The following is a 15,511-nucleotide window of genomic DNA, read 5'->3' on the forward strand; positions in this document are numbered from 1 at the left end:
GTTTATCCCAATGTAGGACAGCCAAAATAACTGTAAGGAGAGGTATCTTTGCAGTCATCTCACTTTTCACATTACTTTATCCCTCCACGGTTAACTGACATTTTGATATTGATAATTCAAGCCAAGGCTACCTGCCTTGTAGATTGGGGGCTACTTTGACAACAGAGTCCAATAGTATTGTAGATAGCTAACACCTGTCCTTGCAGAGAAGTGAAACAAAAAGCTAACAACATTCCGCAGTCCGAAAATATCTTAACAAATTAGTTTCTACTTTCTCATTTCTAAAAGCTTTCATCTATCATCTAGTTAACATAAGGGAGGATTAAACACTGAATGTTCCTCTGAAAGGTAACCATTTTGCTTTCTTAAAAGGAGGTAGCTATCAAACCAAAAAACTGGCAGCATTTGGCATTCTTGACATTTTAATTAGAGCAGAAATAAACTACTAAATATTTTATTTCTAAGCAAAACAGAGCTCCAGCATAAATCCTGTTTGTCTGAGAAATTCACAATACATTTTAGAAATCCAATGGATACATTCAAAATGTTATCTAATAAATAACAAGGTCAGGTCTACCCTAAATCTAAGAATCTGGTTTAAACATAAGGTGCCAAAAAACTACTAGGACTTTTTTGGTGGTTATAAACAGTAATATTTAAGCAACAGTCACACTGCTTTAAACTTAGTTGCAGAGATCTACAATTTATTATTATTTTCAGTGTTAGAGCTAGAGGGTAAATTTTTCAAAGATGGCACTCAACTCCACTTATTTACCTGTCAACAAATACAGAACTGAACTGTTAGCCATAAGCACTTTACAAATAGACTCAGGAAACTATGCAGTAGACAATGACATAGCTTAACCAGACTCTGAAAAACAGATACATATTTTGATTCACACTTGTACAAAGAGAACAGTCATGTCTGCATGACTTAAGGTTCTCTAAACACAACTGTTTTATGTTTTAGACCCCTAGAGTGTGCCAGTTTACCACATCAGGGAGGAATCAAGGGATGTGCTCCTTCTAAAGAACCAAGGGCAAGTGGGGGGGTGGCTACAGGGAAAGCTCTGGGCAGAAGAGCTGCCTCAGGTTTTTGTGGGAATGAAAATTACCTGTTGCAATTAAGCAATGCCTAGGGTTTATCTAGTTTGAGGTTCAAAACAAAGGAGAGAATTATTTCCTTCCTCAAGCTCTTCACAAAGCAATATGCACATCTCATAATCAAATCTCAAGTAGTACAAAGAGATAATCAATTATCTAAAAATTTAATTTACATACATGTTGGCCTGGATTAAAAACAAAAAAGTTAGTTTCCATAAATAGCAGACTTTAGTGCTGTATGACCCAATGACTAAAAATAAAACCAGGAAGTTTTTACTGAAAGCTCAAGGATAAAAATGAACACTGGCTGGCTATTGAACTCCATCCGCATCTGACAATAATTACTGACAGTTTAAAAATGTATATCCAAAATATAACCTCAAGAGGAACAGGTTTATTTGTCCGACAGAGTAGCTCAAAATGCTGAGGCATTATTTGTTTGGATTATGACGGGTTATTCTCAAAGTTTATTTATTTAGAAGGGGAAACTGATTATAGAAAAATACTTGAAATAATTTACCAATGAAGTTGCAGATTCTAACAATAATCCACATCTTAGATTTTTAAGTGTGTAGTTTCATAATTTAAACAAATTCTGTCAAAGAGCTATTCAATATACTTTATCACTTTAACTTTCCATGAAAACCAAATAAAAATCACATCTGAATGATTTACTTCTATGCTTTTATCTGATTGTATACATATGATGTACTACACATCCAAGTACAAGAGGCAGTTATCTTCTCTGAGAGGTGCAAGAGTTGTTCTTTCATGAATGCCCTCTAATAGTGAAACCAGCACTTTTTATATATGCATTCATGTGCATATATATGTACTTCAAAAAGCAAAGCGTCATCTCTTCGTCCATTGTTAACTTAATGGTAAGACTGCAATAGAAAAAAGAAAAAGTCAACTTCTAGATTTTGCAAATGGAGTTTATTAACTCCTTACTGTGGCTTAAAGTAAATTTATTGCTTAATAAATCCAAACAGCAAGTCACATCACTTACTCTGGCGTACACTTTGCAAAACAAATATTTTTAGATAATATATATAGCAAGAAATTACACTAATGCAAGGAGGAAGTTTTGGGGGTACTTTAAAGATTTCTTTTCCTTTATAGCTGGAGTGGATGTTTGACTAATCTAATCAGAGATCTGACTAGTTATTTGTGTATTAAGAGTTAACAGATTTTTTTTTTCTGGTCGTGCACGGTGGCTCAGTAATCCCAGCACTTTGGGAGGCTGAAGCGGGCGGATCACTTGAGGTCAGGAGTTCAAGACCAGCCTGGCCAACATGGTGAGACTCCATCTCTACTAAAAATTAAAAAATGAGCCAGTGTGGTGGCGCACGCCTGTAATCCCAGCTACTCAAGAGAACTGCTTGAACCTGGGAGGTAGATATTGCAGCGAACCAAGAGACCGCACCACTGCACTGCTGCCTGGATGACAGAGCAAGACTGTCTCAAAAAAAAAAAAAACAAAAAAAACAAAAACCAGTTAACAGACTTTTTTTTCCTAAGGAAAATCTTCTGCGTTTGGATACTCGCTTGGCTTACCTCACAGGGGAAATGGGGTACTTTTCCATTCAGTTATATGACCAAGGCAGGCTCCTCAACTAAGATGTTAACCCCACTCTGGCTTGTCTGACAGTAAAGCATAAAGCATTACATGTAACTGACAATAAAGAATAGGGGTACAATCTTGAGCTCGAGAATTGCTTGAAAGATGGGCAACATTACCTACTCACTGGCTTGGATTCTCTAAAAATCTACCTCTATCAAGCTAGACAGGTAGAGACTGCTTTTACTGAACTGTACTTTGGTGTGATGCTATGAAACGATACTGAGAAATAATAATAATAAAACAAAAAGCCCAGTGAATCTCAGAGTTTAACTAAAGGATGCTATTGAGGGACACTGCTTACTACATTACAAAGTCTTTGGGGATCTTTGGAAAATTTTTCTTTTTAGCACAAGGAATACTTAAAATACTGCTTTCATCCTTTTAAATGCTTTACCTGAAGGTTTGAAATTTACTCATTTAATATACACACACCCTCTTTTAAAAACTTAAAAGCCTTCTTAATCTTCCATCCAAAACTGGGGAGAAACAATCTTTCAGTTGTGCTATGTACAATTAGTACACTTTAAATAACAAATTGAACACTCACATGGGGGCCACCAGGCATCGGTGGAGCACCAGAAGGTCCTGAAGGCACTTGGAAAGGATTACTGGGAGTAGGATAGAGTCCTGGTGTGGGATACGATCCTGTAGGGGCAGGATATGGTGCTGGTGGTCCCCAGGCTCCTGGTGGAACGGTGCCCCATGGAACAGGTGGTGCTGCCCCAGGGGCTTGGGGAGGAGGAGGAGCGGGATATGGCCCTGGAGATGGATATGGCATATTAGGGGTAGGATACTGCCCTCCCATTCCTGGCGCCCAAGGTCCAGAAGACATGGATCCCCATGGACCTAAAGGACCAGCTGCAGCTGGATCTGTGGGTGCACCATATGGTCTGGGTAGCTCTGGAAAGGGCATATTTGGTGTAGGATATGGCCCTGTGGGGCCAGGGCCTGGCACTGTTGGGGCTGGATAAGGACCACCGGGTGGGGGGCATGATGGTCCAGAAGGAGGAAAGGGTGCTGGGGGTCCTGGAGGTGGTCCGGTGGGAGGCACGGAGGGATACATTCCTGTTGGTGCTGGTCCAAAAGGCACAGTGGAGGGCGTTGCACTTGGTGGGAGTCCAGATGGCACCGAAGGTGGAGCACTCGGATTATTCCAAGGGCTGGAGCCTGGCCAGCCTTGAGGAGGTTGGCCAGGTTTTGTATTGCTCACAGCAGAGGTTTTGGCAGGGGAGTGTTCAGGTAGTGCATCTGCCAACTGGAACACAAAACAGATAACATCTTATCTATCTTATCAAGAGAAAAGTTATACCAAACACCATTATAAACCCACAAAGAACAGTAACCTACAGGGCCAGGGATTATAAACCTCAAGAACATCTTCAGAAGCTAAGCTAGTCATTTAAAACATACTCGATTTAACATAAAACTTGAGGTGTTACTTTGAATATCAACTTTACAGTGCAAGTTCTTCAGAGAAGCTCGTTTTCTAAATACAACTAATCATATTGTGCTTCATGTCTCTGCTGTATTAATATAACAAAGTACAGTAATTAAGAAGATAGAACTAACAGTCAAGGTATGGATTTGAATCCTGGCTTAACCTCAAAGGAGCTACATACTCTGAGATAGAGCTTCTTCAGTTTCAAAAACTATTTTAGGGTTAATTTGAGGCTTAAATATGATAGTTCATGTAGTACACTTAACACAGTGCCTGGTATATAATAATTTCCAATAAATGTTGGCTACTAATACTATCAGGGTAAAAGAGAATAGAAGTAACATCTTAAATTTTCATTTAAGGATTCATAAAGACATATAGGAAACATTTCCAAACATGCTATTATCTCAGTAAACCAAGGCAAATCACCTATCAAAATCCCTCTCCTACCCCCAAAGCCAAGAATCACAAAAAGCATCTCTTTTATTTATTTATAAACAGAGTCTCACTCTATCGCCCAGGCAGTAGTGCAATGGCAGGATCATGGCTCACTGCAGCCTGGAAATCGTGGGGTCAAGGGATCCTCCCAAGTAGCTAGGACTACACGTGCACACCATCGCGCCTGGTTAAAGCATCTCTTTTAAGTGAAAAGATTTACGAAGGCCAGTTAGGACCACGTTGTTTTTCTTAAGAGATGAAAAACTTATCACAGATAAACTCATCAACTTACCGAAAATTCATCAGACATTTTCCTAAAAGAAGAAAAGAAATGAAGGAAGAAAAAGTTCAAAATCAGTGTTCACCATTTCTTAAATATTCCTTAAGGAACTTTCTATGCATACATTATTATTACTTAAACAGAATCTTAATCATTTATGTAATGTGTTTTTCTTTACATAGGAAAGTTTTCCATAATAGTTCATACAGCTCTATCAACTTCATCCCTCTTAATGGCTGCACATCATACAAAAATGATTTGCAATTTAATTTACATTCTTTTTGTAGCAGTATAAGTTGTTTTAGGTATGACACAGTGAACATCTCTGAACACATCTTTGTGAGAATCTATCACTGGGAAAAAGCACTGGACATGGAATTTAGAGTCAACAGATAAATTTATCTAAAATCCATTTGAAAAGTCCATGCCAATTTAGTCACTCATTTCTCTAACTCCTCTTTTACCATTGGATATTACTAAATTTATTGTTTATAATGACAATAGGCATTAAAAAGTAGCATCTTATTTTAACTTACACTTCCTTGTCTTTTTTTTTGGAGACAGGGTCTCATTCTGTCACCCCCGCTGGAGTGCAGTGGCGAGATCACAGCTCACTGCAACCTTGACCTCCTGGGCTCAAGTCATCTTCTTGCCTCAGTTTCCCTAACAGCCGGTACTACAGGTGTGTGCCATCATGCCCAGCAAATTTCTTAAAATTAAAATTTTTTTTTTGTAGAGACAGGTGTCTCACTATGTTGCCCAGACCTGGTCTCAAACTCTTGGGCTCAAGGAACCCTCCTGCCTCAGTCTCCCAAAGTATTGGGATTACAGGCATGAGCCACTGTGTGTACCCCCAAATTTAAATTTGTTCATGTCCTGCAGTACTTTTACCAATTTTTAAATTGAAGTATAATTAGCACTCAACAAAATGCAGAGATCTTACGTGTTCAGATTAACAAGCTCTGATAATTGTATACGCCCCTGTAACCACCCCAAGATACAGTACATTTCTCACTCCAGAAAGTTTACTCATGCTCTTTTCCAATCAACTGCCATGCCACATGGCAGTCAATTTTTGACTTAATTTTGCTGGTTCTTTGACTTTATATAAATAAAAGACTGTATGTACTCTTTGCCTTTGATCATTTTACTACTCAGTAGCACATCTTTTTCTCTCACTGTTTTGTAAGATACTAAGGAGACTAGCTCTCATATATGAGATTAACATTTTTTGGCCGGGTACGGTGGCTCATGCCTGTAATCCCAACACTTTGGGAGGCCAAGGTGTGGATCACGAGCTCAGGAGATGGAGACCATCCTGGCTAACACGGTGAAACCTCGCCTCTACTAAAAATGCAAAAAAAAATTAGCTGGGTATGGTGGCAGGCGCCTGTAGTCCCAGCTACTCGGAAGGCTGAGGCAGGAGAATGGCATGAACCCGGGAGGCGGAGCTTGCAGTGAGCCAAGATTGCACCACTGCACTCCAGCCTGGGAGACAGAGCCAGACTTCTGTCTTCAAAAAAAAAAAAAAAAAATTTTCTCCCAAATTCATTTTATCTGTAGATCTCTTAAATGGCATATTCTGGTAATACAAAAGTTTTAAATTTCATGTCATCAAATCTATCAATCTTTTCCTATATGTGGCTTCTGGATTTTATGATATATTTACAAAGGCCTTCCCCACTCTGCCTTGCTTTCATATAGTATTTTCATGGTTTAACTTGTTTAAAATCTTTGAATTCTTCCAAACAATAATTATCAACTATCTATCTTTTCTCAACTAATTGGACAAGCTACCTTTACTACACTCTATTGCTGCCATTTATAACTAGCATTTATCTAATATTTACCATGGAACATGGTACATGGTGGTGCACTGTGTACCATCTCGCTTGGTAGCTCCAGAACCTTATGATACAAATTTTATTTTCACCCCCAAACAGCTGGAGAAGAGGAAGCTTGGCAAGTTAACTTGTTTAAGGTCCCAGAGCTAATGACAAGGAGAGAAGCAGTTCAAACCCAGTATGACTCCAGAGCTTAGGCCCTTAACAAGCAGGCTATACAGCCTCCTTCATTTCCAACTGATATTGTGGACTTTCTTCTTTTCTTTTTGAGACAGAGTCTTGCTTTGTTCCCCGGCCAGAGCATCATAAGCTCACTGCAGACTCTACCTTCTGGGCTCAATCGATCCTGCCCAGCTAGTGTTTTGTAGAGACAGGGTTTCACCATGTTGCCAGGCTGGTCTTGAACTCCAGAGCTCAGGTGATCTGCCTGCCTTGGACTCCCAAAGTGTTGGGATTACAGGCGTGAGCCACTGCGCCAGGCTGACTTTATTCTTTTCTACTGGTCTGCAACTGTACCATTCCATTTTAATTACAAAAGCTTTATATTTTAAATAAACATTAATGTGATTCACCCTACTGTCTTCCCCCCCCCCCCCCCCCCCCCCCCCCCCCCCGGTTTTCCTACCTATTTTTTCCATTTCGTTAAAAAAAAATCTGTTAGCATTCTGTTTGGAAATGTATTAAATTTACAGATGAATCTGGGGAACATCTACTTAAAATGTCGAATCATCTCATTCAAGAACAAGGTATAGTAGTCCCTCAGTACCTGAGGGAGATTGGTTCTAGGACCCCCGCAGATACTCAAATCCCAGGATGCTCAAGTACCTGATATAAAATGGTGTGGTATTTGCATATAACCCATGCACATCCTCCTGTATAAATCATCTCTGTATTATTTATAACACTTAAAAGTGTGAGTACTATATAATTATATTAACTTATATTTTTTATTGTGTTTCCCCCAAGTATTTTTTCTTTTTTTTTGAGACAGGGTCTCACTCTGTTGCTCAAGTTGGAGTGCAACAGCATGATCTCAGCTCACTGCAACCTCCATCTCCTTGGTTCAAGAGATTCTCCTGCCTCAGCCTCCTGAGTAACTGAGATTATAGGCAAGCGCCACCATACCTGGTTAATTTTTCTTATATTTAAGAGATAGCGTTTCACCACGTTGGCCAGGTTACTCTTCCACTCCTGGCCTCAAGTGATCCGCCCACCTCGGCCTCCCAAAGTGCTCGGATTACAGGCGAGAACCACCTCACCTGGCTCCCTGAATATTTTCTACCCGCAAATGCAGACACAGAGGACTGTTTAGTTCCCGTCCTTTTCGTGTAGATCATTTTCTTGATCAGATCTCGTATATACATTTCTTTTAAGGGATTTCTGTTAAACTTTTTCCTGTGGTTGCAAATAGGCTCTTTTCTTCCACTGTACTTTCTAATTGATCGTTCAAATATGGGATAGCTTTTTAAATTTTAGTCTACAGCAGGTCCTCAAAAGATGTTTCATTCAACTTTGTTTTGTTATAATGTTGATGAGAAGAAAAAAAAAGTCTCAGCTGAGGTCACTGTCTGTGTGAAGCTAGCTCATTCTCCCATCTTTATGGGTCTTCTCCAAGTACTCCAGTTGCCTCCCATATCCCAAAGATGCACATGAATGGATGTGTCTACACGGCCCAGTCTCCATGGGTGGGGGTGTGGGCGAGAGCACCCTGTGCTGGGATGGCATCCAGTTCAGGGCTGGTTCCCATCTTGGGCTCTGAATTGCCAGGAAATGCTCCAGCCATTGAGACTCTGAACTGGAATAGGGAGGCAAATAATTATCTTTTTATTAATCTTTCTCAAATGTATACACAGCTCACATTCATTTCAATTTTTTTTTTGAGACAGGGTCTTGCTCTGTCACCCAGGCTGGAGTGCAGTAGTGTGATCACAGTTCACTGCAACCTCGACCTCCCACGCTCAAGTGATCCTCCCACCTTAGCCTTTGAATAGCTGGGACCACAGGCATGCACCACCACAACCAGCTAATTTTTAAATTTTTTTTTTTTTTTTTTGAGATGGAGTCTCGCTCTGTCGCCAGGCTGGAGCGCAGTGGTGTGATCTCGGCTCACTGCAACCTCTGCCTCCTCGGTTCAGGCGATTCTCGTGCCTCAGCCTCCTGAGTAGCTGGAACTACAGGTGCATGCCACTACGCCCAGCTAATTTTTGTACTTTTAGTAGAGACGGGGTTTCACCATGTTGATCAGGATGGTCTCGATCTCTTGACCTTGTGATCCGCCCACCTTGGCCTCCCAAAGTGCTGGGATTACAGGTGTGAGCCACTGTGCCCAGCCCATTTAAATGTTTAACACTAGAAGTGTTTTGGGTTTTATTTAAAAGTTTAGTGATGTTTTTATGACCAGAAATATGCCATAGGAATTTAACTCTTCTTTATATTAATTAACCTAGGGTAGGAAGCAACATTACTGAATTATTCTTCAAAGTTTCTCACTTGATTCTCTGGGATTTCCAGATTTAAAAAATATGCCATTTGCAAAAAATAATTTTCCTTCTCTAATAATTATGCATATTTTCTCTTTTGCACCTGCTAGGACTTAAATAATGAAATGTTAAGTAGTGATAGTGGGCACAGCAGTCTTGTTCCAACTCTCCTGGGAATGCTTCTAATGTTTAAGTATGATTCCCATTTTTAGTTTGAGATTTTAAAAAATTACATGAAGTTTTTAATTTATGCCTATGCTATTATTTATTTATTCCTATTTTGTTAATAAAGAAAGCAAGAAGACACTAAATTCCCTCAAAAGACTTTCCAGTCTCTAATGAATGTATCTCATGGTTTTTCTCCTTTGACCTATCAATACAGTATTAATATAGAGTCACCTTTGTATTCTTATATTCCTAGCATCTTACTATTTTTTTTTCTAGACAGAGTTTCGTTCTTGTTGCCCAGGCTGGAGTGCAATGGCACGATCTTGGCTCCCCGCAACCTCTGCCTCCTGGGTCCAAGTGATTCTCCTGCCTCAGCCTCCCGAGTAGCTGGGATTACAGGCATGCGCCACCACGCCTGGCTGATTTTTTGTATTTTCTGTAGAGACAGGGTTTTCCCATGTTGGTCAAGCTGATCTTGAACTCCTGACCTCAGGTGATCCGCCCGCCTCGGCCTCCCAAAGTGTTGGGATTACAGGTGTGAGCCACTGCGCCTGGCCCCTTAGCATCTTATTTCTAATTATGATTTGGTTATCATGAGGAATGAAAGGACAAGAACATGAAGGACAAGAACCCAAGCCTATCCCAACTGCTATATCCTTTTTATTCAGAATATCAAAAAACACATACAACCCATTTCCATGTTAAGGTTTAACATCAATCATATCACACAATAAAATTTTTACGACTAACAGTGTAGAAAATATATGGTAAGTTGTAAGACTAACATGCTTTTTAAACAGGGTTAGCCTTTCTGAAATAGAAAATGATTCTGTATCAAAGTTCATATTAATTCTGGAGTTGAGAATCAAAGTGAACCAAATGGTCTTCACTGTTCAGGTTTTCAGAATTACACAGTTACCTAGTCACAGAATTACATAAATTATTCTACAAGTTAATAATATTCAACTGATTCACAATACTACTTCAAAATTTTAAAGTTCAAAATCCAAGTTTGGAAGATAGGGGAGGTGCTAGAATCTCGTGATTAAAAAACAAAGCCCTAAGCATAGGAATTAATAACAAGTTCTGTTTTATGGCACTGTCTTAGTAAAGTAACCAGTTCTCCATTACTAGAATAATCAGCGTTCATGTTAGGGTAATCCCCCCTCATCCATGGTTTTAGTTACCTGAGGTCCGAACGTATTAAATGGAAAATTCCAGAAATAAACAATTAAGTTTTGTTTTTGGGATGGAGTCTCGTTCTGCCATCCAGGCTAAAGTGCAGTGATGTGATCTCGACTCACTGCAACCTCAGCCTCCCAGGTTTAAGTGATTCTCCTACCTGAGTCTCCCGAGTAGCTGGGATTACAGGCACATGACACCACGCCCAGCTAATTTTTAATTTTTGGTAGAGATGGGGTTTCATCATGTTGGCCAGCTGGTCTTGAACTCCTGGCTTCAAGTAATCCGCCTGCCTCGGTCTCCCAAAGTGCTGGGATTACAGGCATGAACCACTGCACCTGGCCAATTCTTAAGTAAATGGGGCAAGAGCATGTTCTGAGTAGCAAAATGAAAGTTTGCACCCTCCTGCCTAGGACGTGAATCATCCCTTTGTCCAGTGTATCCATGCTGTATACACTATCAGCCCATCTTGGTTATGAGATATAAAAAACACGGTACACTTAGGCTTCCGCAGTGTATAGACTTCAGTTTCAGGGATTCATTGGGGAGTCTTGCAATGTGTCCCCCTAGGATAAGGGGGAACAACTGTAATTGGAAGCATTCCAATTTGCTCTTTGGAGAATACTTTCATTAGAAAAGGTGAAAAACAGAGTTGGACATGAACGTTTCAATATGAGGAAAGTTGCAGAACGTAAAAAGTTTAGGTTTTCTAAAAAGCTATTCTAAGCCGCGCTTAGTCATGTGCACCTGTAATCCCAGCTTCTCAGGAGGCTGAGGTGGGAAGACCGCTTGAGGCCAGTAGTTAAAGACCAGCCTGGGCAATATAGTAAGACTCTGTCTCAAAAAGAAAAATAAATAAAAATATAAAGCTATTCCAAAACATCTGATTCACTGCTGATTATTAAGATGAGGCCAATGTAATCTTGAACTCATAAAAAAAATGTATACTCAAGAAAGGCTTTCATTTTTTTTTCCTTTTTGGAATAATCTAAAGCGATTATTTCCAAAACTTTGTTACCATTTTATAGCATCGTCCGATCCACCCATCGTCTGAAAAATAATAATTTTTATTCTCTGAGCAGCAAGAATAGTAATTTTAAAACAGTACAAAATTTCTTTTGACATACACTAGAAAAGTAAAACATAACATTTTGGAAACTCTCACGGCTGTTAGGGTAAAAATGACAATTCAATCATGGGTCAGGGAGGAGGGTGGTTAAGAAAGTTGAACTCCATGAATTACTAGTGGAGTTCATGGATATTTCACAGAGCCTTCAAATTGTGACGGAGTAATAAACAGTATGGGACTACACAGTGATGAAACCCAGACATCAATCCTTTTTGACGGTATCTTTTGACAAAAATAAACTTCTCAATAAGAGACCATTTTCCATCTGTAGAAGTTATAGCTCCTGCCCACTGCACAGAAAATAGTAACACACTTAATCTATAAAGTGCTATATACATGTTAGATATTTATTAGGCGAAATTAAATAAAATCAAAATTTTTGGGTTGATTTGTTTAGTATGCAGGGGATGATATGTATCATACTGAAAATATAAATTAATGGCTGGGCACAGTGTCTCAAGCCTGTAATCCCGGCACTTTGGGAGGCCCAGGGGGGTGGATCACGTGAGATCAGGAGTTCAAGACCAGCCTTGCCAACATGGTGAAACCCCATCTCAACCAAAAATACAAAAAATTAGCTGGGCACGGTGGCAGACACCTGTAATCCCAGCTACTTTGGTAGGCTGAGGCAGGAGAATCACTTGAACCCAGGAGGCGGAACTTGCAGTGAGTGACTGTCTCCAAAAATAAAAAGTTATAAATTAGAATACATGCTAGTTTTCAGCATTGGCTCATTTATCTGATTATGTTCCATTTTTTACATTTGGGCAACTCAAAAACGGGGGTTTTGAAATGCTCAAAAATCTGAAACTTTTTGAGTGCCAACATGCCGCTCAAAGAAAATGCTCATTAGAGCATTCTGGATTCCGGATGCTCAACTGGTGTAATATAAAAAAAAAAATCCAAAATCTGAAACACTTCTGGTTCCAAGCATTTGGGATAAGGGATATGCAACCTGCAATATTTCTCGGCATTTAGTTATACATTTATTGGAACATATGTGCCAAACAATGTGTTGGGCTTTAGAGAAATTATAGTATTACATGGAGATTCCTGAGATGTGCTGTCTTTTGCAGTCCATAAGGACCATAAGGAAAGAGTTGGGAGTAGAGGGCGGTGACATGGGTCCTAGGGAAAGAAGAGCAGTTGGTGTAAAAATTGGGAGAATCTGTGAGGAGGTATAAGCAGTTCAGATGGGTTAGAATATAGCAAGGGAAGGGGAAAGTCTTAGCAGAGAGACCTTAGACGAGGGTTTGAATTATTTCAGTAAGAGTCGGCTCATCTGAATGAACCTGAACTATAAAGAACAGGCCATACTGTTTGTAAAAAGCACGCAGTTAAAAACAAAAAACAAAAAACAACCAGACCAGTAATGCTGCGATGAACTAAATTGGACTCCGTCCAATCAAGTGCCTAAAATAGTGCTGGGTGGAAAACAAGTACCAAATTCTCTTTCCCTTGTATGTGGACATCTAGCTTATAGGTAAAAGAGTAAACGCTAAAGTATGACCATCCAGCTACAACTGCAGCTCTTCACTGGTTGGACTGGCCAGAGTTGACAAGTCCAACTCTCCAAACTTGAGGCAAAGGGAGATCAGAATCGTATCCACATCATAGATTTGCTCTAAGACTTATATAATAAACAAATCTCTTAGTCACTGCCTGAAATATAGCAAAACCTCAACAAATATTAGCTTTTACGATGCCTACTTTTAGGTCCATAAATCTTTATCTGCCCTTCTCAATCCAGAGACTTCTGAAAAAATAAACTTTCCCAAGTTTGGCACAAATCTTACATGGTGGCAAAATGTGACCTGAAGCTATTTATAGTTTCTATTCGCCCCCACTTAGAATGAATGCTCACATCTATTGCTGCAAATATTAATGTTGGATGATGCGGTGCCCCATTCTGCTGGGGGTGTTCTCTCTCGTCTAACATGTCGTCTTTCTAAAAAGATGAAGATAAAATCCAAGTATATTTGAATTCAAAACACACTAGCTTCAAAAGTTTCAGCTAAGAGACTGGGGATGGATATTACCCATTCCTCCTGGAGAGAGGAAAAGAACATTCCAATATTTGCAATTCACTCCAAGTTTCTGAAGCAAACTCGCTTTGCATTGTGGGCTCAGAGATGCCAGCATGAAAAATTTCTATTCTTCCCTCAAACAACACCAGTGAACAAAGAACTTACAAAATGTTTCTTAAGGCTACCTTTGCCTGTAATGAGGGTTCGTTTTCAAAACAGACCTTTACAACCCCCAGGTGTGTATTTCTCTAGCAGTAAAACTAAAAAAAATTTTTTCGGTCGAGCGAGTCCGGCTTCATGCTTTAACACTGCAATCTTTACCTATTAAAAGCTGTACTCTTGCTTTTCAAGGTGAAGAGGAAAACAGTCCCCCTATATATAAGCTATCGTAGGTATGCGCTCTTCAGTCCTAAAAAAGGAGATCCCTAAATTCTGCCCTTCTCGTGGTTTGCCCTGGGTATTCATCTAACGTATCCGTGGGCAATTCCTCTAGTGAGTCATAACCAGAGCGTTGTCACACTGCGGATTAACAAGCGCCCAAGATTCCTGTAATAATCTTTTCAGGCTTTTCCCTTTTTATTAGAAATTAATGAATCGGTGCAATGGGGTGGGGGTAGAGGGGAAATCGGGGCCAAAAGGCGCGAGGCCGGCAGCCTTTTAGGGACGCACGAACAAAGGGAGTCCGGGATCAACCGGAGCGAACCGGCCTCCGAGCGGGTCGCGCCCGCCGGGAAAGGGTGGGGGAGGGGCCGGCCCGCGCCCGCCCCGCCCCGCAGCCAGGCCTGACGTCAGGCGCCCAGAAACCCGTCGGGCGCGACGTCAGCGGCCTCCTACACCTTCTCCCTGGGGGGCGATCCCCAGGCAGCCCGCAGCGTGGAGGAAGACGACCGAGAGAAACGCTTAGCCCCGGTCCCAGGCAGGCGACCACGGCCCGAGCACTGGACGTGACTCGATGCACCTCAGTTACCGCGCCCGCTTCCCGCTTGGCCGCGCCCGCGGGCTCCGCAACCCCAGCCCCCCGATTCCCCTTCACGACTCCCACTAGTACCGAAGCAGCCTCACCCGGCAATATCCGAGACCGCAGTAGGGTCTAGAAGCGGCGATGGGTCCGAGGGACTGGGCCCTGAAGAAGCGGGCGCAGCCTGACTGACGGCAGGGAAAGCAGCGGCGGCAACAGCACCAGCAGCGCGCGGCTCCTCCTGGCGCCGGAACAGGAAGCGCCGAGCGCACCGCCTCCGCCCGCTCTCCCCCTCCCCTCAGGCCGCGCCGCGTACGCCTCCCGCAGGCCCCTGGCGGTACTGCGGCCCGCCAGACGCAGGGGGATGGGCTCCACCTGGCGCAGGCCCCGGGCCGCTTTCCCCTGATGGGCTGGCTGAAAGCTCCCAGAGTTTCCGGAGTTCCGAGGACTCAGAGGAAACGCCAGTGGTCGCCGGTGTTCACGGCATACCGGCGGAAATTGCTAACTTGTCTTGAGTTGCTTGAGGGCTGATTCTGGATTCCCTTTGCTCAGCGGTTTTTACAGGTAGGCCTCGAAGGAGGCTGGGTATGGACGCAGTCTGATTTCTGCCTGACCGAACGATTCAGATCCTCGGGCCAAAAGTGGGGAGAGGGAAAAGATTAATACAGGAAAGAGAAAACCTTTGCAAATAGCTTAACAAATTGATATTTGCTGTCTTTGCTGAGTTTTCCTCATCAATGCCTCTTCTCCTATGTTCTTTTTTGTGGTTTTTGAGACGAGGCATCTGTCACCCAGACTGGAGTGCAGTGGCGCGATCTCGGCTCACTGCAACCTCTGCC

At 41.6% G+C, this 15,511-nt stretch overlaps 1 protein-coding gene across 2 annotated transcripts; it reads right to left on the reverse strand.

The window, feature by feature from the left end:
* Nucleotides 1–404: 404 nt before the first annotated feature.
* Nucleotides 405–14,972, reverse strand: MAPK1IP1L (mitogen-activated protein kinase 1 interacting protein 1 like). Of its 2 annotated transcripts, XM_021941243.2 has the most exons (5): nt 14,777–14,902; nt 7,988–8,523; nt 4,897–4,918; nt 3,276–3,983; nt 405–1,991 (listed from the first exon to the last, which is right to left on the reverse strand). In XM_021941243.2, the coding sequence occupies exons 3-5, from the start codon at nt 4,912–4,914 to the stop codon at nt 1,980–1,982; spliced, it is 738 nt and encodes a 245-aa protein (XP_021796935.1). In that variant the 5' UTR covers nt 4,915–4,918; nt 7,988–8,523; nt 14,777–14,902; the 3' UTR covers nt 405–1,979. The 2 variants fall into 2 exon arrangements, with proteins under 2 accessions (XP_021796935.1, XP_003901875.1); XM_003901826.3 differs by lacking the exon at nt 7,988–8,523 and having other exon boundaries at nt 14,777–14,972.
* Nucleotides 14,973–15,511: the final 539 nt, after the last annotated feature.

Source organism: Papio anubis, chromosome 7, assembly GCF_008728515.1.
Source record: "Papio anubis isolate 15944 chromosome 7, Panubis1.0, whole genome shotgun sequence".
Classification (NCBI taxonomy): Eukaryota; Metazoa; Chordata; class Mammalia; order Primates; family Cercopithecidae; genus Papio; species Papio anubis.